Raw genomic sequence first — 26,804 nt, forward strand, 5'->3', positions numbered from 1 at the left:
AGGAAAATTGTTAGAGTCGTTAAAAATCAGATGGAATCTGATAGTTCCTTTTCTCCAACTAAGAAATGTTATTGAAATGAGCTATCCAACTCATTTTATCAAACTATCTAAAATGCTGGAGTTATGTGTATGCATGCAAGTATTTGTGTGAGAGTGAGAGAGAGACAATGAATATATGTGGTAAATGTCAACAGATAACAGAGCCTTGGTAGTACAGTGGTCTAAGGCACCCTGTTGTTAAGCTGGTTATTAAGACCAGATGCCTGCAATTACTGCAGGTTCGAATCTCGCCAAGGCTCAAGGTTGACTTAGCCTTCCATCCTTTCTAAGGTAGGTAAATTGAGGACCCAGTTGTGGGGGCAATAAGCTGACTTTGTATAAATATACAAAAGAATGAAGGCTATTGCTTAACGCATTGTAAGCCGCCCTGAGTCTCCAAAGAAGGGCGGCATATAAATCAAATTAAAAAAAAAAAAGATATCACAAATTATAATAATTGCATGTGGAATTTTGCAAAGTATGATTCCATTAGTATAATTTTCCCAAGCTGACTTGACAAGAATATTATGAGTTATTGTGAAATATTTCAAGCATAAATGTGAGAAAAGCAAGAAAAGGAGTCTATATAGAGTAAAATGAAATCCATGCTGTATGTTTAAGAAATGATGCTTTGCAGTTGGAAAAAGCTAAGGAGGATAATTAATTGTAATTGCAGCTTCCCTCCCTCATATAAATACTTGGGAATTTAAAGACACAACATCTAGTTTGATGAAGTAAAGAGGTCCAAACAAATGGCTATACCAATATCTCTTGTATTTATTTTTGCAGATTTGGAATTGACTTTATTTCAGAGTTCCACATAGTTTATCAGTTTCCATACATCAGCACTTCAGATGCTACTGAAGAGTTGGGGATTATTTCATTTTTTGTTGTTGTGGAGCAGTTACTCAGAGACCATGTACTTATGGTTTAGAGCAGGGTTACCACCATCTTTTCCATGTTTCTTCTCCAAGCAGTTTGTTTAAAAATGTGTTATTTTCTGTGGTATTACTAATGTAATATTTTTTTCCTTGGTAGCTCAAGTGGCAAAGAGTTTAGTTACAGTTACAATTCGGAGAAAAAGCAGTATGGTTCTGCTTTTTGTTGTTGCTGTTTTAGCCTGACACAGAATATATGCCTCTCCAGTTTGGGGAGTCAGCAATGAGGTGACAAAATTTGCTGGTAACACTAGCTTATTTCATATAATAAAAAAGCATAAGGAAGCACTCCAATTTAAGTGAGTAAACATTAAAATGGCAGGTAGAACACTTTAGTGCTGGGAAAACTTTGATTTACAGTATTTATATGGCATTTTTGAAAAAATTCATAAAACAGACTTCTAAAAAAATTCCTCTTGTGAATTGCCTGTATAAAAATTTATAATGCAACCCCATTGGTATGCCGTTAATGCCTGTGATTGCCAGATCTCAGAGTATACAGTACTCTAATTCTGGGAAAAGTTCAGAAAAGCTTGCTTAAAAATATTATGGAGCTTGAATGCCTCTATGTCAAAAGGTTATGGTATTTGCATCTTTCTAGTTTAGTAAACAAAGAGACACCTGAGAATTGTGTTTGTTGAAAGCAAAGTGGATAAAGCCAGGTTTTCCCCTCATTTTTATATAACTCAGCCCTAGATCCACCTAATGAAGCTGAGGGAGGACAAAGGTTACATTTCATTTTCTAAATGCAGTTACCACAGTGGTATTTACTGCCTCCATATGAAGTAACAGTCACCAGCCTGAACAGCTTCAAAAAGAGAGCAGATAAGTTCATGATGAATGAGACTATATCAAAAGATAAGATGCCTGTTTTTACCCTTTTCAGGGAAATCAGATCAGCACTTTGTGGAAAATAAATTGTAGATTATATGGGCCTTTGGTGTGATCAGCAGAACTGTTATCTCTGTTTTTAGGAGCTCATACCGGGTGGCTCTGCTACTTCTATTATCTGCAGTATCATAAACCAAAATACCTTAGGAAAAGCAAAGAAGACCAAGGAAATACTGAACTTATGTAACTGGATGTTTTTTTTTAAAAAAAAAATCAACGAGCTAACTTTAAGTTCTCTCAAGGGAGTTTGTGATAGCTTTCTCATCATTCAGAAACAAAGAGCATTGTTACTTATTATTGCCTCCTTCCAGCCAAGGCAAGTATATATCTTCCTGTATCAGTCAATTAGCATTCTACAGAATGGACAGAAAGCCACTTGAAGAAACTAGAAGCATCTGAAATGTGGATTTACAGGTGGCTGTTACGTATAAATTAGGTTGACAAAATCAGAAATGAGGTGATAAGCTTGGGAAAGCCAAGGGAAATCATCAAAACCATAAAAAATAGTTTGGAGATGTGAAGCAATACCCAGAAAAATACGCCATACTTCACTTAATCCTCCAAGGAAAGATTGGAGGCAAACAAGGTTCAGGCAGAAGAACATCATGGCTTCAAAATCTAAGGGACTGGTTTGGACAAAACTCAACAGCACTTTTTTGTGCAGCTGTTGATAAAATAGGATTGCCAACATGATCTCCAACGTTCGATGATGGATATGGCTCAAGAAGCAGCAGCACTTAGCAATAGCCCTTTGACTTATATACTGCTTCACAGTGCTTTACAGCCCTCTCTAAGGGGCTTACAGAGCCAGCATATTGCTCTCAATAATCTGGATCTTCATTTTATCCACCTCGGAAGGATGGAAGGCTAAGTCAACCGTGATAAGAGCATGAGCATACAAAAGGAGGGGGGATTGTACCAAAATATTCTATTTGCTATCTTTCCTCTTTGGGCCCGGCCCTCCCCTTCAGAGACACTTCTGGAAGGGAGTCTAAAATGACTGGCCTGGGCAGGAAACAATAGAAACAGTAACAGTCAACATCAACACACAATTCCTTATTATTGTTTATTATTATTTCTTGCACAACTATTGCATCAATTTATGGTCCCACTTTTCTAGAAATTTATCTTCTTCAGATGGAAGAACAATACTTTGCAACATAGTACTTTGAAGGTTAACCCAGAAAATGCATGGCAAGATATTGCATCTGATACTTAGAATCCGAATGCTACAATATGGACATGTTTTGCCTTCTTCAGATTATGAATACACTATATTGTCTTTAAAAAAAAAAGAATACCTTTTTTATTTTTTAAAAAAAATTCTGTCAAGTACATATTGGTCCAAAAGGCAGTATTTTTTTAAAAAAAACCACACACACACAAAAGCAACGATTCACTACTTTGACAACAGAACCAGATTTATCTTTCCACAAAAATCCAGAAATAATTAGAAAATAAAGACATTTGTTTTCCTGTTTTTCCAATGTCATCTAGCAAACATAATAGGTTTTTGTAACCCAGATATAGAAGGCACAGGCATCTGGAGAAAATATGATGACTGGATTCATAAAACAGGTTAATTTTAGGACACTCCAGAATGAGGCTTTTTGCCCTTTCCTTCCTTCCAGTAACTTTCAGGAGGAGGGTCACTTGAACAACAGAGACACCCTCTGGGACATCAGGAAGTTCAAAGAAAGGTATCTTCCTATGTTAAGTAAACATCTTTTGGGTTCCAAGTCATAGCCTAACATTTTTTCAAAGGCAACTATATTTATTGTATTTTGGAAGGACTTGATGCTCACTTCTTTAAAAACTTGCTATGCCTTACTATTCACATCTGTTTCCCCATTAAACAATTTTCACCTGGCCCTCATTATCTTGACCTTTTAGACTGCATATTCTAGTTCAGACCTAGCTAGTTATACATGCTGAAAACACAAGTGCCTATTTGAAAGCTACAGGAACATTCATTTTACAACACAGTTGGGTTACAGCAATTATATTTTGCATTCTTTTTTTGGCAGGAGTGAAAAATGCACCATATTTTAGTCACTTTTTAAATCAAGTTCAAAACAAAGGCTCCTTTTAGTATTCTAAGAAGTAAAACAAAACAGAAATCAGAATAAAGAATTCTGAACTTCTCTGTGCCTTTACTATATCCAGATTTTACCAGAGCATCTAACTTCAAAGAAGTCAGTATTTCCTGCATGATCCCCTCCATATATGTTGGTCCTTCCATTTTCCTCTGCCGGCATCCCTATATCGATTGAAGATTATGGGAATTGTAATCTAAGAAAGTCCACAGGGTAAAATGTTCTAAATTTTATCAACTGTTTTGCTGCTTAACGGAATCTTTTTAGTGAGCCCCTTTTTCTCTGCCTTTTCAATCCAAGTATATTGGGGTAATTAGAATTCTAAATAATATATAGTGCAGATACCCTCCAATGAACCAGAACCTTAGTTGTTCCTTTCCAAGTACCTTGCTTTAATCTTTTTCCCTTCAGAAGCATTTCTAACACATTCTCTTCTTTGTGCAATTAAAGAAACACAGTGCAAATAATATCATCACTCCAGTCACCAAGATTAGAGATGATCATCAGGGTCTGTTTGGAGAGATAAAGGCTGTTTGGGAGAATGTTATGGAATGAGTTACTCATGATTCCAGTTCAGTATTTCTTTGTTGATGGTGTTGGGAGAGAAAAAAAAGTGCATCCCTTTTAGTTCATTACTCTACAGAGAACCAATGCCTTCTCATTCTCTCCCACTCCCCAACCCCCAGGCCCATTACACTTTTACTTTTTTTCCCTACAGTCACTGCCCTTCTATCAACATATTCTTTTTTTCTCTCTCTCTCTCCAAACACCCAGCCATACCCTGTGGTACCATTTTACAGGCAATGTTAAGAATGTAAATGCTCCTTTACATTCTCAAAGAAACAAGGAATATGTAAAAAATAAATAGCCTCCCAGCCCTGTTAGGGTGAAGACAAAGACTCTACTTCTTTAGTTCTTTATCCATCTGAATGGGAAGTGCAAATTGTTTGGAGAATGCCAGAATCTGGGCTGCAAAACATGTCTGCCACAATTAGCAAACACGTCAGTGGTCCTTATTGGCAATATCAGCTTAGTTTCATGCTGATCGTCACAGCCCGTTTGTAGACTTCGGTAACATTATCACAGTCTGCCAGAGAGAAACAACTGTCTGCAAGAGGTTTTTGGCACTGAGTCACTGTCCAGCGTCGGAGTCGGCGGCCCTTGCTTTCCACATCTCCCTCCTCCAGTTGCAAGAGGTCATCTGCAGAGACAGAGCCACGCATGGAGACCCCTCCACTTCCTGGCATTCGATCCGGCAGATCAAGCTGGTCAAAGGACTCTGTGGAAAGGATGCTGTCTTCACTCACAGCACTGGATGGGCAAATGCGAGAGGCAAGGGACAGTTTGGGCAAAATCAGCTCAGGGAACGTTGAGAGGACTTTGTCAGGCACATCGTCAGACTCGGTGCTGCTAGAGGAATACTTGCCATTATGTTTCAAAATACCTTTCCGCCTGGCTTGATTGCCACTGGAGTTCTGAGCGGAGGACGGAGTGCCCACAAAGACACTGGCATTGAAGTCTATGTTTTCAGAGTCTAAAACATCTGCAAATTCACTACGCTCTGAAGACGAGTAATAGCCAGACTCTCTCTTCAGTGGCTTTTTCAGAATTCCTTTCTTGGGCATTGGAGGGACAGCTACAACATCCTCTGAATGGCAGGCCAAGGATCTGGAGGACAGGACACAAGCCAGCTCAACTGCAGATCTAGTATTGTCTTCTTTCTGCGTATCAAGAGGAGCTACCAGAGTGGAAGAAGGACCCTGGGACTTCTCACAAGAGTTTCTCTTTTTCAATATGCCTTTAGGTCTCTTTAGGATTGATTTGGATTGATTCTCTGGTGCTAGGCCCGTTTCTTGCACAGCATGAGACACGTCATTCTCCTTTTTTGACTTCTTGAGTGAACGCTGCTTCTCCAACGTGACACCAGGGATGTGTTGTTTAAAAAAGCAGCGCATCTTGGAGCCATTTTCAAACAGAGGCCTGGAGGAGCGGCGAAGCCAATCTGCAACAGTAGCCAATGGAGATTCATCCTCTCGCAAAGACTCCTGTTCCCCAACTGGTACTTTGTAACCCCAGTTGATCCACCAATGGCTGGCTATGTCCTCAATGGTAGCTCGGCGTTCTGGATTCACCATGAGCATCCACCGGATCAAGCCACAGGCATCTACAAATCAAAGAAATCATATGAGATGTACAGATAAGGGGCATGCTTCATTTTGCAGAACTCCTTTCTAATTTTAGTACAAGAGGAAAAGATCCTATTTCAGCTAATGACCTGGATCTGATATCCATCAGAAACTCCAAAACTGCAAATATAAGAATATATTTTTTATAGATCTGATATGCTGCTTATGGGGATCACAGTGGCAGATAAATACTAAATTCACCAAGAATATTACATTTAGTGAAAATTAGCACAAGATATTATATTGATGCTGTAGTACTGATTGCTAAAATAGTTAATTCATTTTCTAAAAATTATTGTAAATGCAATAATCAGATTAGACAGTCTTTCATATTTGATGCCAACACTGTAAAAATCAAGAGTCCTGGAAGTTGATTTTATGTACACTGAAAAAAAAGGTAAAGGTTGAAATCACTTTCCAATCATTTATTTCTTTGCTAAACATTAGCCCTTCATTTGTGACATTTTACTTTGAATTCTTGCACTGAGCTGAAGGCTAGACTTGATGTTCTGAATTACCCCCTTCTGTGAATGTGAGTTCTATTTAAATTCTGTACTCATTCAATCATACTGTATTTCACCAGCAGTTTGCAAATAAGCCCCAACAAATATTTTGAGTTTTGTGTTTTTCAAATTCAGTCAAGTCTGTGAGTATTCCATTTTGTTTTTGTAATTCCTCTAGATTATTATTTATGCAAAGCATCTGAAAGAGCTACTCTTTCACAGAAGTAATCCAGCCATAAAATGACATAAACTAATCTGTAATCCAAGTTAAGCAACTGGTTTGATAACAGAGTTTGAACTGCAGTACTGCCAATCTATTTCCTTCTTTTATTACACTTAATCCTTGGCCTTTTTGAATAATAAAAGTTTTCTCTGCCACTAATTTAATATCTTGTTCTTCCTGGAATCACATGAAATAGAAATGTAAGTTTTGGAAAATACTCATTTTTATTACTGCAATAAAAACAGTACTCAAAGCAGTGTGTGATTAATAAAAAATAGAGTAGAATTATTTCCTAGGCAGAAAACCCCTCATCCGGTTTCAACTTACCTGAAAGTTTGGTGGGCTCTTTGTAATCTCCTCTTGTAATCTGTTTTACCAGTGTCTTGTAATCATGGCTATCAAATGGCATTGTGCCATGGATCAAAATATAGAGAAGAACACCAAGGGACCAGCTGTCAACCTGCAGATATAAAAGCCAACTGTTAACTTGCAATCAGTCTACCCAAGGAATAAAACTCTTCCTTGATCTTTATGTTGGCAACTGCTATTACCATCAGGAAGTGCAAATAAGAATGTCTTGCCATGAATACTGCCAATAAAACAACAACGTCATTCTCTCAGAGTGTACCTTGGCTATAAACTGCATGGTAGTTTCTGGCCATCAGTTTGCTCTTAAGCATACAATGGGTTTATTAAATGCAATATGCATGACCAGGTGCATAATCTTGCAACAATTAAGTATTCAGTGGGAAAAGTCAGGAATTTCTGCTATGTGTTTTGCAGCCTGAATAGTATTAATGCTTCTCCAGTACTGGGGAAATTTTATTTTATCAGTTCTCTTACCTCAGGTCCTTTGTAAGGCCTTCCGTTAACTATCTCAGGAGATGCATAGAGGGGACTCCCACAGAAGGTTTGAAGAAGCCTATCTTGTTGAAAAACATTGGAAAGGCCGAAGTCTGCAATCTATGATGAGGAAGAATAATCTCAGATTAATGCTGTTTGATTCTACCAGAAAACAAATACTAAGGACTTCCTTTAGAAAAGAGGTCTCCAACCTTGGCAACTTTAAGACTTGTGGACTTCAACTCCCAGAGTTCCTCAGCCAGCAATAGCTGGCTGAGGATCTCTGGGAGTTGAAGTCCACAAGTCTTAAAGTTGCCAAGGTTGGAGACCCCTGCTTTAGAAGAAGTTTTATTTTCCAACCCAAAATCAACTAAAATTGTATTTTTAGAGAAAGCAAGCCTTTCAGTTTCTGCATTGTCCACATAAACACAAGCTATCAGGCCCTAGATTTAGAGTTGTTGAATCATCCAGATGGTACAGCACATATATTCAAAGCAATTTGACAACAGCTTATTGTCTGGGTAATATAAATTGGGCCTAGGCCCAGCAACATGTTAAAGGAGAAGGATCAATATGGCAACCACAGAATCACAACGGAAACCCTAATGTTATGTGTGTGCAATGTTGACATAATCTGGTGCCCTCAATCTGTGCTCATTTACAAATCCTTTATACACAATGTTCCACTTGCCATCTTAGCTAATTGTGATAAGGTAATGAATCATTCTCAGATACACAACCGAATCCTTTGTGTAAAAAATGATTCAAAGTCTCCTTCACTGTCCCACAAATGTCTTCCTTTTCTTTTTCGTAAAGAAACCACATCATTTTCTTTTTGTCTTCCATTTTGCCAAGAGTCACCTTGTACTTTAATTCTTCATAATCAATCTGCTTGTTTAGCAGAACAGAAGATAAGCTAAACTTCTTGGCGACTAGTTGTTTTTAATCTTCTTTTTCTTGTTAAAAGGAGCCAAGTAATCCACACACAAATAGTCAAATCAAGGGTTTGGATAACAGCATCTTTTAGTTTTTTGAAGATATAAAAAAAGGCAGGACTCATATTTCCCTTGCAAAACTCTGAAATCTCTTAGATGTCAGTGGATAAAGTGGAAGCATCAGTGCCTGAAGCTTGAAGGCACAGAATATAGCAACCTTGCTAAAAGTAGCCAGTTTTAAAGCTGACTGCTTGTGAATTTTAGTCATGTTTTGAATTCTACAAAATAAGGGAACACTGTCGAACTATAAATATTCAGTCTTGCTGCCTAACTAGCCTAATCTGCAATGACGTCACGCAAACTCTAAGATGATTTAGAACATTTTCACACTGGAAGGCTTAACATCTTCACTAAAATCCATCCTGGCAATATAAATATCTGCATTTGTGGAGGAGGAATGAGAAGTGGGGAATTCATCACATACTATCCAAACATTTCAAAATTGCTATTTTAAATTGGCCTTCATCGTATTTTAAATTCTTCAGAAAGTACCATAGGAAAGAAGCGCTCAAATGCAATTTCATGCCAATTCCAACTTACCTTGATGTTTCCATTTGCATCCAAAAGAATATTTTCTAACTTCAGATCTCTATGAACAATTCCATTCTGTTGGGGGAAAAAAAACAGAAGCCTATTTAGTTTTTTCCTGTTAGAAGAGGAAACAAAGACATGCTAGAAGGCTACCTCAGTTCATCCCATCTAACTGTGTGTCATATATTAGCATTTTGCTGAAATATTTATTTTTCTATGAAACAAAACACTAAGCCATCAGAGAGGTACAGATGTAAGTGAAACATAGACACATCGTGCGCATACTAAGTAAAGAAGGCAGAGTAATGATATGGAATTCCTGCAGTCTTACCAGCGCAACCCACACATGAGAACTAAAGCCCCAGAAGCCTCCTGCTAAGAACTATTTTGTACCACTGAATAAAAATGCTTCAAATCTATGGTTTTCTATGCAATAAATATATGAATGTGCAATTGTATGGGAATAGTAGTAGCAGAACCTCCTGCACAATTGTAACACAGATGAAATCACAGTGAAGGAAAACCATCCCAATAATGCCTGCAGGATGTTTTGGTGACATATTTCCTTTTGCTACTGAGAATTCCCCTAATAGGGTGATGTGGCAAAATGCAGATTTCCTAACTAGTACATTTCCTTGCAAAGAGCAAGTTGTTATCAGTTTCCAACTGTGTCCTAAGACAATGGAATTAGTTGCAAAGGAATGCAGTGTGTTCCCACCGACTGCCCACGCTCATCTATAGCCCTTAACATTCCTAGAGCCCCAGCATTACTTCCTGAGTTACTTCCATTTTTTTCCCTTTCTTCCAAGAAAAAAGCTTGCAAAATAAGACCAGTAAACGTCTAGAATTCCAGACTGACAAGCTCTATTTGAAGCAGGTTGTCCAAATTGTACCTTAGTCTTGTTACATTAAGCTTTCCCCTTGACTTTCAAGTGCCATTAGCTTTGAATACAAAATGAATGGAAGCAGGTGCTTCCCAATATAACAAGTGACTTATGTTTGGCATGTAATTTGAAAGCTCTGGGCAAATTAATGTGATTGTTGCAAGGTATTTTTTCTAAGGAAGATTGCTCAGGCTCCATTACATTGAAGAGAGCTCATTCTCAATGATGGAAAAGTTTGCTATCTGTTCTCTTTCCCATTAAACACCCAAACAAAACAGGAAAGTGGGAAGGTAGGATTTGCTATATTTCCTTTATAGAACAGCACAATCTAGGTTTCCCCAGTGCCCTTCTGTAAGTAAAGGAAAAAATCAAGACTTACATTATCAAGTTTTTAATCCACTATAATGTCATGCCAGTATGATTTTCCTGAGGGTAAACCTGAAATTCATGCTACTCTAACTATCCTTATTGGGAAAGCCTACTGCTTTAACTAGTATTCAAAATTCAATAGGCCAAAATTACCCAACCTAATAATTTTGACTTGCTAGCAGAGTTTTTCACTGTAGATGTATGTTTCCTAATGCAGCTTCTCACAGTTGCATCCCTAAGACCAGATGGGACATTTCAGCTAACACCACAATCAACTAGTTTGTGCAGATGTTGTATGTAACAGGAATCTTAATACACAATCCTTTTTCCTCCCGCTTTGAGGAAGACGTTCACCTTCTAATGTTTACATCCTCCATAATGGAAGGAGAAAACTCATCCTCCTATGAAAGCTAGGAATGCGAAAAAAGTTCAATTACATTGCATATAAAAGGCTAAGGACACCAGCCAACAATGTTATTAATTAGTCCACATGGATGTATTCCATATTAAACTAAAATATCATTACACTGCTATAAGGGGAAACTGAAAGAAAAAAACCTGTTGTGCTTTTGATAGATTGCAGGAAACTCATGCATCCCCATTATGATATTTAAATAGGGTAATTATGTTTCAGCTTTCAACCATCTTAAATAACTAGATGTAAAACATGGATATGAAAATATAAATTGAAATATTTAGTTGGGGTTTTTTTTTCCATTTTCACTAACCTTATGACAATAATAGATTGCCGACACCACTTGCCTGAAGAAGTGCCGAGCTTCCTGCTCCGTCAATCTCTGGCGCTCACTAATGTAATCATAAAGATCTCCTTTGCTGGCATATTCCATCACAATGACAATCTTGCTACTGTTTTCAAATACTATATAAACAAGAACAGAGAAAAGATTAGGAACAATTATAAAGAAGAATTCTAGATATCTTAATGCCAAATTCTTCTAATAATAAACCTGTCACTTTAGTTCCTGTCCTGACCTGCAACTTTGTATATTTGTGCAAATGTATGGCCAAATAGTTTAACACTGTTTTAACTGCTGTGGTATGTACTGTAGCAGGTAAATTGGATTTAAGTTTAATGAATTTCCCATTAGGAAACATCATGAGCTGTAACAAAAAAACAAAATTTTGGTCACAGACCATACCACCTGCCAAAGAATTTCAGGGATCAGTACACAGATACAATCTCTTTTCATCACTGAATATAATAATGGTTTAACTTTAGACCAGGACCAGATTATTTATTTTACCAATTCTTGTGTTGCCTTTCTTGATTCTGGATTAAAAATACTAGCGGTAAATAATACAGTTAAAAAGTTAAGATGGTGTGACCAAAGCTCAGCCCAGTTTTCATGTCTGACACATGCAATGCACATAGAAAACGAGTGAAGCTTTGATGGTAGAATCATGGCCACTCATCATGATGTTTTTGACTACATCCTCAGATACCCCTGCAATAATCAGAATGATACTTTTGAAATATTAACTTTTCTATTTGTTTGACAATATAATGCTTCAGGATCTTTCACCTAGTCGTGCCTTCATACTATATTGTACTATATGTACATAGTACCTATACAATGAACAAAGAAGTTACCTAGACTCAAAGTTCTTTATTCTCAGTCTCAAAACCACAAGAATCAACTGGTGTTCAGAGCATGTACAAGTTGTTTTGTACACACACACACCAAAAAAAAAAAAAAAGAAAGAAAGAAAAAACAAGATGCAAATACGAACAGTACTGAAAAGTGCAATGGGAAATTTTCAGCGTTGCTGTGCTTCACTTATCCAGTTGCACTTCAAGCAGACTCTCCTTCCCTTGTGTTTAAAGGTGAAGAACAGCATTTATTTATGTGAAAAAAATGGAAACATGGCCAGCACTGCTTGAAGAGAAAACCTTGGTATTTCTTTTCCTCCCCATGCTATGTAATTGGCCTCCTAATCAAGAGTGACCAAACCAGTTTAAACTCTTCCTGGGCATTGCCCTGAGATGTTTTTATACTTTATACTGCCACATTTCCAGCTTGTGCCAATATGCAACAGTAAAAAGAAAAAGGAAAAGGAAAGTCCTTTACCAAGTGTCTCTTTTAGAACTTTCTACCCTCGTAAATGCAAGAGGCCATGGCAGTTTTATTAAGCCACAGATCAGATGAGTCCATCTTTAATGGTCTGTTTCAATAAATTATAATCTGCCTAGAAAGTTTGGCAATTGAGCCTATTCAAAGTACAGCATGTATCAATAAATCATTCCACTAAAATATCTTGATTTAGCTACCTGTTCATATTCTACAAATGCTGCATTAAGCAGCTTTGGAACTATAGAGATAAAAATAGTTCCCTGACCTAAAAGCAGCTACAATTTCTAAAATTTCTAAAAAATAGTGAAAGGCCTGAAAAACAAGTAGGTAAATTTAAATTACATTTAAACAAACAATTCTTACCTTCATGAACAGCAATGATGTGGGGATGATTGAGAGAAGACATGATTTCAATTTCCCTTCGGATATGGAGAAGATCCTGCTCATCCTTGATTTTATCTTTCCGGATAGACTTGATAGCAACCTGGAAATGCAGTTTTCCCCAAATTAACAGTGAAGCAATCTTTCTGAATGTAAAACATATCAATGCACTTCTTGATTTTTTTTAAAAATATTAGTTTGTATCCCACCTTTATTGTGCATCACTTCAAGTAGTGCACACAGTAATGCTTTTCCTCCCTATTTTGCCCATTATAACAATTCTGTGAGGTAAATTGAGCTGAGAAAGTGCCAAAATTTACTCAGCAGGCTGTCATGCCCAAAGGAAGACTAACAGTCATGCTGTCTCAGTTTCTAGTCCAGCATCTTAACCACTACCCCAAAAATTGCTTCTTACTTTGCTTTTATTTTGCGACCTAAGTTAAAGAACAAGGGAGCAAATAAATACATATATTTGATGTCAGTAGCATTGTGAGAATAACTAAATATGTATTTTTAAATTCATACTCCTGGGCCCTCGAACTAACATCCCCCATTTGGAAGCATACACTTTGAGAATTCTATGGTTTTAATATTTTTTAATATTTTTTATGTGATTTATCCCTGCCTCAATATGAAGGTTCTCTAGGTCATTTTTATTGAAATAGTTCAGTGCTTAAAAATTTCTGTGTTTATGCTGTTAAGTTTTTTTTAAAAAAGGGGTTAAGAAAAGCAAGAGTTTATCCGCTAACCACAAAGATGTCAGCACACTGGCACTTGAAACATTTTGGTTAAAGATCCTCTTAAGAAAAAGACTTTTCATTTTTAAATTAAACATCTTTTGTTTCTCTTTAAACAAAGTATCTGCTTGGTTCTTTTCAAAGCAGCAACTTTGCACAGGCTTAATACAGAGCAGGAGTTTGGTGTTTTGGTAGAGTTCTTGTAATAAAACATAGCTAGTGAATGGAAAGTGAGCAGAGCACATGACTCTAAATGTTTTATTTGCTGCAAATGAAAACATTCTGTTATCCTCGGCCATCCTTTATGGCTGAAAATAAGTCACTTGGTCAGATTTATTTATTTTTTTTAAAAAATAACCAGTTTGGCCCTGAAACAAAGCCATAAAGTTCCAGGTACTATTTTCTCTTCTGAACAAATGCATTAAAATAAAAATAAAAACAAGGAACACAGAAGTTCCTCCAACATAGCTAGTCAAAATGCTGCAAATCTGAAATAGCAGAAGTAAACTTTATAAAAGACTACTAAGGATTGCTTTATTATGAAAATTCTTTTCCAAGTAAAAGAAGGAGAGGGAAAGTGAGCACGCTAAAGAATAGATGTAGTTAATCCTCTTTCAAAGAGATTGTGAAGACAATGCATGTCTTGGGTTGAATTTTCAACAGAATCCGGCACAACCTCCATATCCTCCCTCAGACAAGAATGCGGAACAGCATTAATCCTGTAAAAGGATCCTGGAAGACACATAATACTAAGTCTCCTGGCAACAAGGAAAGGGAGGCCTAGTCTTGCATCCCAAAGGCAGAAATGTTAGAGCTCTCCTATCCAGCCACAATGAACTCAAATTCCTTCTTTGCTATAAAGGGAGAGAGAGGCAGAGAGCATTCAACTCTTCCCAAAGACGGTGTATTTTAAGGCATGTTCTCCAGTCCTCAGCAACAAAATCATTTGAACTCCCAACTAGTGGTAGGATGAAAAGATGGATAACCTGCTAGGTTGAATCTTAACTTGGAAGTCTAAAAAGCAAATTCACTGCCCCTTCTTGCTAAAGAAAGAATAGTTTTATCAGTCATCTGAGATTCAGTTTACGCAGATATAATCTATTTTTGTTTCAATGGGTTACAAGCAAAACAGAGGTATATGACTTTGCCCTGGTACTAATATGAATATTATTCTTCATTTCATGTGAAGCTATTTTCAGAAAATGCTAAGCAGTGAGAATATATTCATCTACTTACACGTTAATGTTGACCACTTTTCTACTGGGGGAAAAAATCTTTGATTCCTTCTTTGGAAGAATTCTAATTAGATAATAGGAATATTGGTCTGATTTAAGAATAACATGTTATTCTGATAAAGAATTTAATCCTAACTGAAAACTATTGTTGGATTATAACGTTATATACGGATTTATGCTGCATCCAAAATTCAGCTTCTGTTATATATAGAATTATGTCTTCATTCGATCTATAACTTTCAGTATTTATCTAATGAATTATTTACTGTTTTATAGCTTTTTTAGTGATTCAAATTACCTTAACTGAGTATGTTCACTTGAAAATTCAATAAGAATAAGGGTTGGTATCCTATTTCCCAGTATGTTTTATATCTTTCTTATATCTTTTTTAAGTACACTCTTTCTAGTTTTTTTAAATAAAATAATAAACTAAAAAAGAGGTTGTCCACTTGCCACGCATGCATTGTCACACTGGGATTGTGGCCACAGCCTTGAACTGTCTGATCCCTCATTGCATCCTCACCATTTCCTTCCTCTTTATGACGTGCTGTTGTTTTTTAAAGGGAAGGATATATTTCCAAAATATAAACCAATTATATGAACTCAAGAGATATATTTATCTGTCATGAATCATCTCTTGCAACAAAAAAATCAAAGAGGTTAGCAGCAGGCTTGCCTGTGCAAGGAATAAACTTTTTTCCCTGCAAACTGAGAACAACACCTAGCGCGAGTGGTATGTAAGGATCCATACTTTCAAGAACTGAGATGAACCCTCCCCAATATCTGAATTATATAATATAAATTCTAGAATAATTTAGAGCACGATTTCCTATCTATTTCATAATTTATTTTATTTCTTACAGAATATATATATATTTTTGTGAGGGAGATCTATCTAACATTCCAAATGTGAGACAGACAGACAGACAGACAGACAGATAGATAGATGTTGGATGGATGGATGGATGGACAATCTGCCAGCAAAACATTTGAAAGAACTCCAGGTGCTTTGGAAGAAAAAAATTATGTTGGCAGTTCACAAAAGATAACGAAGAGAGAGAAAAGAAACTAAAGAAAAAGCTTTCTACCTACAGATTTTGTTTCATTCACATTTGTCAGCCTTTCCCAATCTCATGTCTTCTAGATTAAAATATTCTACTCAATTAACATGTCTTAATTAAAAAAAACTGTTTTAAAAACTATAGGAGTCAATTAGTTTATTTCCCAGGGAAATGGGGCAGGGAGAGACACAAATGAACAACTAGTGCAAGGGAAGTCTGGAAATAAGTATCCTGCAAAGATTTTGATTCACAACAAGCACACGGGCAATGAACTGCATCACTGTAGCATCTCCAGTGTCAGAGATCCTGAGAAAGTGGTCCAAAATATCTGTAGATCAGCAGCTCTCCTCTCTGCGGTTTATATTGTGCAGAACTACAATATAAACTTCTTTCATTAAATGGCCTTTGTGCTAGGTTCAAGGGTTCAATCTCCAGTTCTTCCCACTTCACTGCCTCATTATTTGGATAAGCTTCTGGAATGTGCATCACTGGTGGGCAAAACTTTCCTGGTAAACTAGTAGTTGCCTTCTCTAAGTCCTCCTCCCATCCACTTCTTAAATCTAAACCCCAACTGCACTCCTAACTGACCCAGAGGTCTGAAATGTTTCTTCAAAGCTGGGCAGAATCACCGTAGAAGTTTAGAAAGATTGCCTAAAGTGGTCAGAGCTGCTAATGCTGAAGCAGCACCATGTCTTCATTCTCAGGACATTGTCCAAAATACATCCCTCAGAAAAGAGACACACCTCTATGAAAACTGCCCAGAATAAAGGGACAAGTACAAGGACACTTGACTTATGCTCTGTGTCTTATCAGGACAATCCTAAAAGTTTACAAGCTGCAAAGTCAGTTGTTCATATTTATTGCCTATTCTGATATCTGCAACATGCATTGGGACACAATTTTCATCATGCTGAGTCAACACAGCTATAGGCTGTACTGGTGTGCACGTTGTGAGAGCTGTAATCCCACATATAAGAGACAACAGTTTAGCAGACTGGGTTTGTTTTTTTACTTTTCCTGCTACAAATTACCCTGCCTGACATAGTATTTAACTATGCCGTCCTAAGTCATAGGCTCCTTTTTAACTCTAAATTTAAACATATGTTCCTAGAAAAACTCACATACAATATTGAGGGTAAAGCATTGTATAATATTTGATGACATATATGCAAGAATAATCAATATTATATACCTTTACTGTTTTTTACTGAATCTACTCCATCTGAATCTAGATGGAGGGTGTGACTATGTGCAGGTGGAACATTGGAAAATGGGTTTAAGGCAATCAGCTCCATGTTCTAGTTAAAGACTAGGTTGGAATATAAAACCATTTTGTAGAATACAACTGCAAATTATGATTGCAGGTGGACAATCTTTATCGCCAGTCAGCTTTTTTTTTTTTTTACTGTTACAATTTGGTCTAAGCGCTCCTTTCAAATATGACTTTAATTATGGTTTTAATGAGAAAAGAGATCTTCAAAAGATAATAAAAGTTTGACAGCTGTGTGAGAATGAGTTCCAAGTTCTATACGTTGCCTTATTTCTAAGAAATCATGGCTTAACTCTGGTTGTCAAAATCCCCTGTATTTGCTGCTATCCTGGGTATTAGTGGGGTGGAATGAATTTTTTTTTTTTAAAGAAAATCACCCTCCTCTTTCTTTCTTTCTTTCTTTCTTTCTTTCTTTCTTTCTTTCTTTCTTTCTTTCTTTCTTTCTTTCTTTTTCTTTCTTGCATAGCTCAACCCCTTGATTATAAGTACTATATTCTGTTAGTAAAACTATAGAAATCCAGACCTACAGTTTGATCTGGCAGAGAGCCAAGGACTAAAAGCTACTCTTCCTAGCTTATAGATGCAAAATAACAAACTGAAATAGAAGCCAATAGGCTTCACCATAGATGCACTCTGCAGTTTCATATGCACTTTCTAAGAGAAAAAAACAGGGCACTCAAATTTCTTTACATAAGCAATTCAGGGACATTACAATAGTTAATAGTTTTAAAAAGCAAGTAGAAGAAAGAAGTAGAACATTTTTTTAAAAAAACAATGTATAAAAGTTGGTTAAATGTTTGAGCTACACCACATTCTATGTTGATTTCAAGTCTTGATTCCTACACTGGTTTGGTGAGTACAGAATTTATTTTGATTTTTGATCAGATACATTACTGAGCAAACTTTTTTGGATTTATCTGAAGTCTAAATCTAAACATAGCAAGGGAAAGTAATTTGACAAGACCATTCACTAAGGTTAAATTAACTGAATCAAGGTAGAGAATTCTGGGAATGGCAGTTCCAATACATCCAAAGGCCTTCAAGTCTTATTATTTATCTGATTAGATTTCAGGACTGCCCATCTCCATATCAACTCTGGGGTGGCTGACAATATAAAAAAAATAAATACAAAAAGATAAAATAAGATGGTGTAACAAATACATCTAATAAGGGGTTCATCTACCCTACCCCAAGATCTGGGGAAACAGACAGGTCTTCAAGGCTTTTTGAAATGTCATCATGGTAGGATTTTGCAGGGACAAAATTCCAGGTGCTGTGTCAAAGAATCTACTTTCTGGATCCTGAAAGATGACACTATTTAATCAAGGAAACCTAGAGAATGCTCACTCTAATGGCTCTTACCACTCAGGCAGACACCATTGGAGATTGGAGGTCCTTCAGATAACCTCAGCTCTCCGTGTCATGTAGAACTTTACAGGTAATAACCAGCACCTTGAATCACACTCAAAAGCATATTGGCAACCAGCGCAGCTCATGAAGTAGGTGTGTCATGCAAGCATGCCTAAGCAGGCCCCAACTGCTTGCACTATTGTATTCTTGACCAGTTGATGCTTCTGAGTGGTCTTCATGGATACAGAGCACACTGCAACAGTTGACTCTTAAAATGACAATAGTGTGAGTAACTGAAGGGCTGCCTAATCCAGGAGAGGCACAACTGGCTCATCAGTTGAAGCTGTGCAAAGGCCCTCCTGGCCATAGCTGCAACTTGTAGGTTGGGGAAAACTGATCCATACAATAAATAACAAGATGTATCCTCTGAACAGAGGTGTCAATTATCATGTACACCATGTTCAACTGAAAGCAGAAGCAATAGTGATATTCAAAGCTATGATCTGAATCAAGATAGGAGCTGCATGATTAGATTAGAAGCATTTATACAGGACTGCAATATGAATATTTCCCAAGATGCTGGCTTTGGAATAAAAAGATAAAGACTTAGTCAAGTCAAGCTAAGCTTCTGGGGATTACTGAGGACTTCCATCTTGTTTTCTTGGCAACCACACAGAATTGATTTGTCATTGCCTGCTTCAAGAATGTTTGATTTCTCAGACTATATTTATTAAATGAAAAAGAAAGCGATAAAAATAGCTTACTGGGATGAAATTAGGTATGTGGATTTAAGTTTGACTAACCTGGGCAAAAAAGAGGTCAAGTTGTACTACCTGCTATTTTTGTTGGTAAGCTTATAATATTTATTCTTTCAGGCTAGTATAAACATGTAATCTCTCCTTTCACAGGGAAACAAGATCTGTAACTTCAGTCAGCGTGACTCGAACTGTTTACTTCCCACATCGGCCCAGCTTACTAATACACCAAACCAATGGTGCTGCCACAGATAATTTATTTCCAAACTTTAGGCTTTTGCCTATCCTGCTTAAGCAATATATCTTATGTAGGAGTTTATGGAGAGACAAACAATACCGTCATGATGAGTTCTTTCAACAAGTTACAGTATTCTACTGAATGAAAGCCAAGACATAGGCTTTAGGCAAATTTACACTGTGCTTACATAACCGCCCAATGCACATTCTTGTAGCAATGCTAATTTACACAGGAAAAACAAGGTTAAAAGGAAGATATCAGAGACCTTTGGATCTTACTCTTCTGGATACTGTACCTTGCCCACCCCTTAACTTCCAGCCAATAAGACTAGCTTTCAGTATTGCAAGTGAGGCAAACAGCACACAGGCAGGCAATTCATGCCAAAATCAATGACATTAAAAAAAAAAGTTGAAGAGTGGGGAAGAACTAAAGGTAGAAGCACAAGATGGCCATCTTTTTTTTTTCATTCTTTTAAAGGGGAAGCACCTACAACTCTGCCAAAGCCACCCATAGAATAACCTCAGCCCACCAAAGGCCACTGGTTCACAAACAGCTTGCCACTATCATCAAAAAGAAAAGCCACGCAGGGAGCTTTGCAAGAGTGCTCTAAATTTATCACCCTTGCTCTGATGTAATTGCCCTTAATCCTATCACTCTACCTCACTAGCTAGAATGATTTAAAGGAGGCATGAGAAGTCCTGCAAGACTGCCTTTAATTTGCATGGGCCTGTCTCATTGCATGTTAATTCACATTCTTAAAGTATATTTTGATTTAACACACTATGCAACTTTTGCACTATTTTTTGCACTAGTGCATTAACTTAGAATCCAATTCCTTATCCAATAAGCTGAGCCACTTACATAACAAATGCTGTAAAGTCCATTGTGATCCAACCTAACAAAAGCTAATTTTTGTGTGTGTGTGTGTCTGTGTGCATCTTTAAATCAGTGTTGACTCCTAGTGTTTTAAAGGTATCCTAAATTTAGCTTTATGCCCTTCAACAGAAACGGGGAAACATTTACTTAAAGCTACCAGCACAGACATATTTAACCTAACTGAAATGTGTAGACCTCACTCATGGGTAAACATTGATAATGTCTGGAACGGAACTGCATATTAATCGAATACATTGTTGTAAAAAAAAAAATCAGGATTTTTTTTCTTCTGCAAATAGTATAACAATTAGTGTGCAATATAATTAAAATAATGAACCATTATGCAATCCCACTTCTCTCACCGGCTTTGCAGGGTTTTTTTTTTTCTTGCAAGACTACTAATCTCCCCCCACCATCAGCAAACCCTGCAGGGTAGAGGTTCCTAATTACTTTCACTGTGCAGCAAAACGCCTCCCCTCTCCAGCCAAAAGCCCTCCGCAGTCAATAGCTTTGCCAGTGGAGCTAAAGCAGCCAGTGAGCCCTGCGCTGTTTATCGGGGAAGGGAGAAAAAAAAATAAAAGAAAAGAAGAGAAGGAGGCAAGATCAACCCTCATTACATCAGCTGCAAGAGATCATCAGCCACGGCTGCGAAACCACAGCATTCTGTAATGCTAAGGAAAAGGGGAGGGGGGGGGAGAAAAGATTGCCGTTACATGGGCTAAACAATCTGGAAGACGGGGGGGGGGGGGCAGATAAAGCCTGCAGACTAAAGCTGGGAAGGCAGAGGGGCTTTCCTTCACTTGCAGTACACACGCAGGCAAACAAATAGCGGGAAAATTCAAAAGAAGGCTTGGATCGACAGATACAAAAAAAAAAAAACCCCACCGTAAGAGGGAGACAAGGCAAAGATTTCTGACTGGGTCAGAAAGAAAAAGAAAAAAAATTAAAAGTGGAAAAACACGTGATCGCTTATCTTTCTGATGGCTCTATTGCTCCGCGCGACTTTATGCCTGTTTTATTGAAAAGCAAAGTTTCTCAGCGCTGCAAACAAGTCGAACCAGCAGCAACCTTGCAGGCAGGCAGGTAGGTAGGTTCCTGGAATAAAAGGCTGAAACCTCAATGGACGCGGAGCACGTTATGTATGCACAGGTCACTTCGGAGTTTCAATTTCCAGCTGCCTCCCCAAATCAGGCGCACACCAATATACTGTTGTCCCATGAAGCCAGTCGCCTTCTCTAACCTGGCGCACAGAATAAAGCTAGGCTGGGACCTCAACGACCCACCATCCTCTCTGCCAGCAGCACGACCCCCCCTGCACCCCCACCCCCGAACGGGGAAGCCGGGTGGATAACCCAGCAGATGAGAGCAAGTTGGAATTAAAGCTCCTCCTTACCAGCTTGCCGGATCGCTCCCTCGCCTTCTTAACTTTGCCGTAGGTGCCTTTGCCCAACGTCTCCAGGAACTCGTAGCGATGCCGCAGATTATGCTTGTGATAGTGCCGCTTGACCGCTTGCTTTTTCACCGGCGCCTTTGGGAATTGGAATAGCCCATCTTTGAACGGGGAGACCGCCGGAGCCTCGGAAGGCGGGACACGCTCCATTGCCGCCCCCGCCACCCCGCGGAGCCGACGCACCACTTTCAACGACCGCCGGCCGACTAGGATCCTAGAGCCGGCCGGCCAACACAGTGCCAATAAATGCTACAAACCTGCCCGCTTCGGACCCTCCCTCTTGTAGCCATTGGTTACGCAGCCTCACGTGGGTGCCGCCCGTCTGTTTCGCAAGGTGTCGCTGCGCGCGCGTGGCGCCTGTGGGGGGGGGGGTGAGCGGAGGTGGTAAGACGGCTGGTGGTTATTTTTGCAGAGGAGACAATGGGGCAAAATCGGGAATGTGCATTCTTTTCTACACACATCCACGTGAGAAAAGGGGAAAAAAAAAACCCCGATGGAATTCAGGGAGGGCTATTTCCGGCCACGCATATCATCAGGTATGTTAATGCGCTCAAGAGGTAAAAAGAAAGGAGAATATGAGCAAAGCTGCACAAAAAGAATAAAAGCCAACTTCAGCATACTATTCCCAAGGAAGTTTAACAGTGGAATGTGCTGTCCAATGTACAAAAAGGGAAATATTATTCCTGGAAGAATCGATCCACGTAAAATATATTCATATATAAACACACACACAAACACAACCTCTTCTTTCTTGAACTTTACAAAAAGAAATGATTTATTTGTGTTTCTCAATGAATCTTTCTGTAAGATAGGATATATCCCAAAGAGTGATAATGGAGTAGTTATTTTTATATCCGGCTGAGATTCCCATGACTCTATTTACATTCATAAATATAAGAAATTAACAGGCAGAAGACCAAAAGCAAGTTAATGGAAAACTATATTGAACCAGTGGGGGAATTTTTTTTAAATACTGGAATTGTAACAGTTGTAGCACAATCTGTTGGTTTTGGCTTGGATTTAAGTTTTGAATCCACCAGAATACATGAATCTAAAACAGATGATCCCTGCAATGTCAGTTGGTTTTCTCATGCCTCAATACACAACCCCATACCAATGCTTTGGGGGACAATTCAATGGTGAGAAATTTTGTCACATCTAATCTAGCAACAGCCTCTGCTACACCCCTCCACATTGTTGGATTTACCATCCAATCTGATTAAGTGTATTAAATATAGAAAGTCTCCTGATTTTTGTAAGAATTTAATATTCCAATTTTGAGGCTGCCCAACTCTGAAACAACTCTGGGTGGCTTACAATACAGTACAATTAAAAATAATAGATACTGAATTGAGTTCCTGGTCTTTCCCAATTAAAATCCCCTCCAATTTATTCTAAGTTTTCTTCATATGTGTGTGTGGGGGGGAGGATCATTTTGTTCCTATTATTGTTAAGAAACGGTTTCAGAAAGCATTTCTGAACTGCAAGAGCTCTATCCATTAATTCAGATCTGTTTTCTGCTCATCCCTGATTTACAAGAACAACACAGAGATACAATACCCAATAACAAGAGGTATGAAACGGATGAGGTTTGCCATAATGAACTACAATCTTTATTTAAGGAGAAATTTATTGTTTCCCTATATGTACAAATAGACCAATTTTATAATGCCTATCTTGGAAGTAAGGCAGACCTAGTTTAGTGACTTATGCCATATCTAAATTCATATTAACTCATCATAAACCACCTTATTTATTTTTTTTATATTAAGTGTTCTATAATCCAGATACTGTGATTTATAATCCATGGTTTCTGATTCAACATATGGAGTCCAGTCATACTGTTTATTAAACCATGGAAAAATAAGCCATGTCCATAACACAATGTATATATCATAATCTATCACAAAGGTTTATAGTGAAGACAAAATGGAACCAAGGAAACCATCTGTTTGGCCATGACCAAATTAAAGCTAAATAGAAAATGTAAATACATAATTGAAATGTAATTTTAAACTGTTCTCATATTGGAATAGCCATTTAAGAAACATTTGTTGGGATAATCATATGGCATATAGTTAATATAAAAGTATATATCTAAGTCATTTTCTTTTAATAACACAGTTTTATGCCTGACCTCAAATCCTTATAAGAATCCTTTCTCGAGTGTTCTTTTTCTGTTATATATTATTGATCATTAATTTAATTAATGTTATGAGAATCTAAACAATATATTAAGTGTACAGTAGTGGCCAAAATTGTGGAAACCTTTTGGGAAAAGTGTATTTTTGAGCTTTGCTAGCTAATAACACCACTGTTTTTTGGAGTTTCAAGATAATCATATTCCACTGCTGGAATGGCCTGGGAATAGCCCAGACCTTAACCTAATTGAAAATCTGTGGAGCCGACTAAAGAAACTTGTTAGTCAGAAGCGACCCAGCAATAAAACCCAGTTAATAGAAGCAATCATTCAAACTTGGTTTCACATTATAACAGCTGCAAAACTAAAAGACATGGTTCACTCCATGGGAAGACGTCTTAAGGCCATAATTCAAGCTAAAGGTTACCCAACTAAGTATTAACTGATGTGATAATTTTTTTATATCTCATTTTTTCTACGTGTTTTACTTTTCTTCTTTATACTGTAACTGCTATTCTAATAGCAAATCCTTCATAAAAGTTATTGCATTACATTCTTGATTAAATTATCTTTCCATTGATATATAATTTTATGGTACTACTCCAAAAAAAAAAAGTGGTGTTATTAGCTAGTTTTAGAAAATACACTTTTCCCAAAAGGTTTCCACAATTTTGGCCACTACTGTACACCCAGGAGCTTTCTTGCACTGGAGATATTCTTAAAAATATATATAATAAAAACTTATAAATCTATTTTTTTATCCTTTTCCTCACATTCCTCCCTCCTATTTGGAACATGTGAATAGCTGGAATGATTGCTACATTGCGGTTTCGGAACTTAAAGAGGAAAGTTCCAACAGCAGTCAAAACAAAAGTTTCAGCATGACTTTGGCATGTGAAGCCATTCACTGATTGAAGAGAAAGATAACTCCAGACTTAGTCATCCAGACCTGGATTTTCCCAGAACTTCAAAGACTCGACCAAAAGCTGTATTTAAAAGGGCAATATGCTAACACAATCAAGACTAATCAAACTTATCTGGTTACAGGATAGTAATCAAAATTAGTTTGGTTAGTATATCACTTGATAGGTATTCACAAATGTCATAAAAGTTTTGCAGAATAAATTTAGGATTTAGGATTTCTACACGATAGTCTATAAATATGAATCCATCATCATCAGTGGCTAAAATCTTAATTTGAGTTATCCAAACGAACTTTTTTTTTAAAAAAAAAAATCTGGAATAATTTGTATATTTAATACGAAAATTTCCCAATGACTCATTTTTAGAAAGAGAGGAAAAATCGTAGGCATCCTCAGTGGAGCTGAAAGTAGACAGGTGAAGTCACATATGTCATGACACGGACACAAGTGACACCAATGATATATTATGATGTGACACAAATGTAAAAATTAATGTCATTTGTGTGATGACATGAGATCACCGTGGCTTCTTCTGTTGAGCATCTGTGCTACAACAAGAAGCATTCTGGGAAAGATGCTTTTTTACCTGATTAGTGCCACGCCCTCCCCATGAAAGGAACCAGATAGGCTTTCCTTTATAGGAAATACTAATTATGCTGCAGAATAAGAAAAAATGTGGTTATACAAGTTAATGCCCATCCTGGAGGTTCAAGTCATTATGAACTATACAGTTGTGGAAATACATCACTGTAAACATTTGCAAAAATTGCAAAATCATGTACCTCTTAGTTGGTTAGGAGGTAATAAGGTGAGCAAATGCTTGTTATGTTGATATTAGGAATGCTTTGCGTTAAACTATAAAGGAAAAAGTCAGATATCTTAGGAAATATGAAGTGATATACCAAATTCTGTTAGAATTCAAGACATAAAGCCCAATCACAACAATAGATAGAGTCCTGAGGATTTCAAGACACTTCAAGAATCTCTTTATGGAGAAAGCAAAGGCTGTTTATATTCACAAAGCAGAATATAAATTCAAATGCGTTTTGATTTAAAAAAAAAAACAAATGAAGGCTAATTTATTGATGTTCAGGTAGACAGCATGTAATATTTTATTATTTTTATTGTAGAATCAATTTTCTGAATTTACAATGCTGTTTAATGGGTAAAAAATATATTGGCATCATTGAGAAATATGGTTAATAAATGAGGTTTATTGGGAGACAGAGATTAAATAAGTACAAGCTACCATGTCCTCCATGGAAGAATTCAGCTACTTACTGGTATTATGTTTGTAGCATTGTCAAGCTATGTATCATAATGTTGTTGTGGATGAAAATGGCAATTTTCTGTATTTTCAATTGGGTTCTCTTACATTCGGCTAAAATAAAGAAATAGTTTTTAAGGAATAGCAATGACTCTTGAAGAATACAGTGTCCATCTCCAGCATAATGAATCTAAAGTTAAGTTATACAGCATTCATCTAGATGTGATGGAATTAAATTCCTACAGTTTAGAAAGGCTTTCTGGTTGAGAAACGCTGACAAACAACATCAGCAGACTTTGAATTTTATGTTTTGCTTGTGAGAGTCACAGGAGCAATTTTTTTAATCTTATTTGAAACTTTGGTCTGATATACCACATTTTAGTACATGCGCATCATTTTGATACTTTCTACATACAGTACATTACGCTGGGATAACTGGGTCAACCTCTTAGCTCCAACACACTAAATTATTGCTATAATATACCAAAACTCTTTGCTATGCAACCAAATGTCTAATCTATGCCTAATGA

General features: G+C 37.2%; 1 protein-coding gene across 1 annotated transcript; it reads right to left on the reverse strand.

Annotated features, from left to right (window-relative positions):
* Nucleotides 1–2,920: 2,920 nt before the first annotated feature.
* NUAK2 (NUAK family kinase 2) lies at nucleotides 2,921–22,094 on the reverse strand. The gene is made up of 7 exons (XM_070939781.1): nucleotides 21,888–22,094; nucleotides 12,955–13,075; nucleotides 11,227–11,378; nucleotides 9,255–9,320; nucleotides 7,720–7,839; nucleotides 7,204–7,336; nucleotides 2,921–6,128 (listed from the first exon to the last, which is right to left on the reverse strand). Exons 1-7 carry the CDS (start codon nucleotides 22,092–22,094, stop codon nucleotides 4,990–4,992), a joined length of 1,938 nt encoding a protein of 645 aa, XP_070795882.1. The 3' UTR covers nucleotides 2,921–4,989.
* Nucleotides 22,095–26,804: the final 4,710 nt, after the last annotated feature.

This window comes from Pituophis catenifer, unplaced genomic scaffold (genome assembly GCF_029215685.1).
Source record: "Pituophis catenifer annectens isolate HBS135680 unplaced genomic scaffold, rPitCat1.0.hap2 SCAF_3, whole genome shotgun sequence".
Lineage (NCBI taxonomy): Eukaryota > Metazoa > Chordata > Lepidosauria > Squamata > Colubridae > Pituophis > Pituophis catenifer.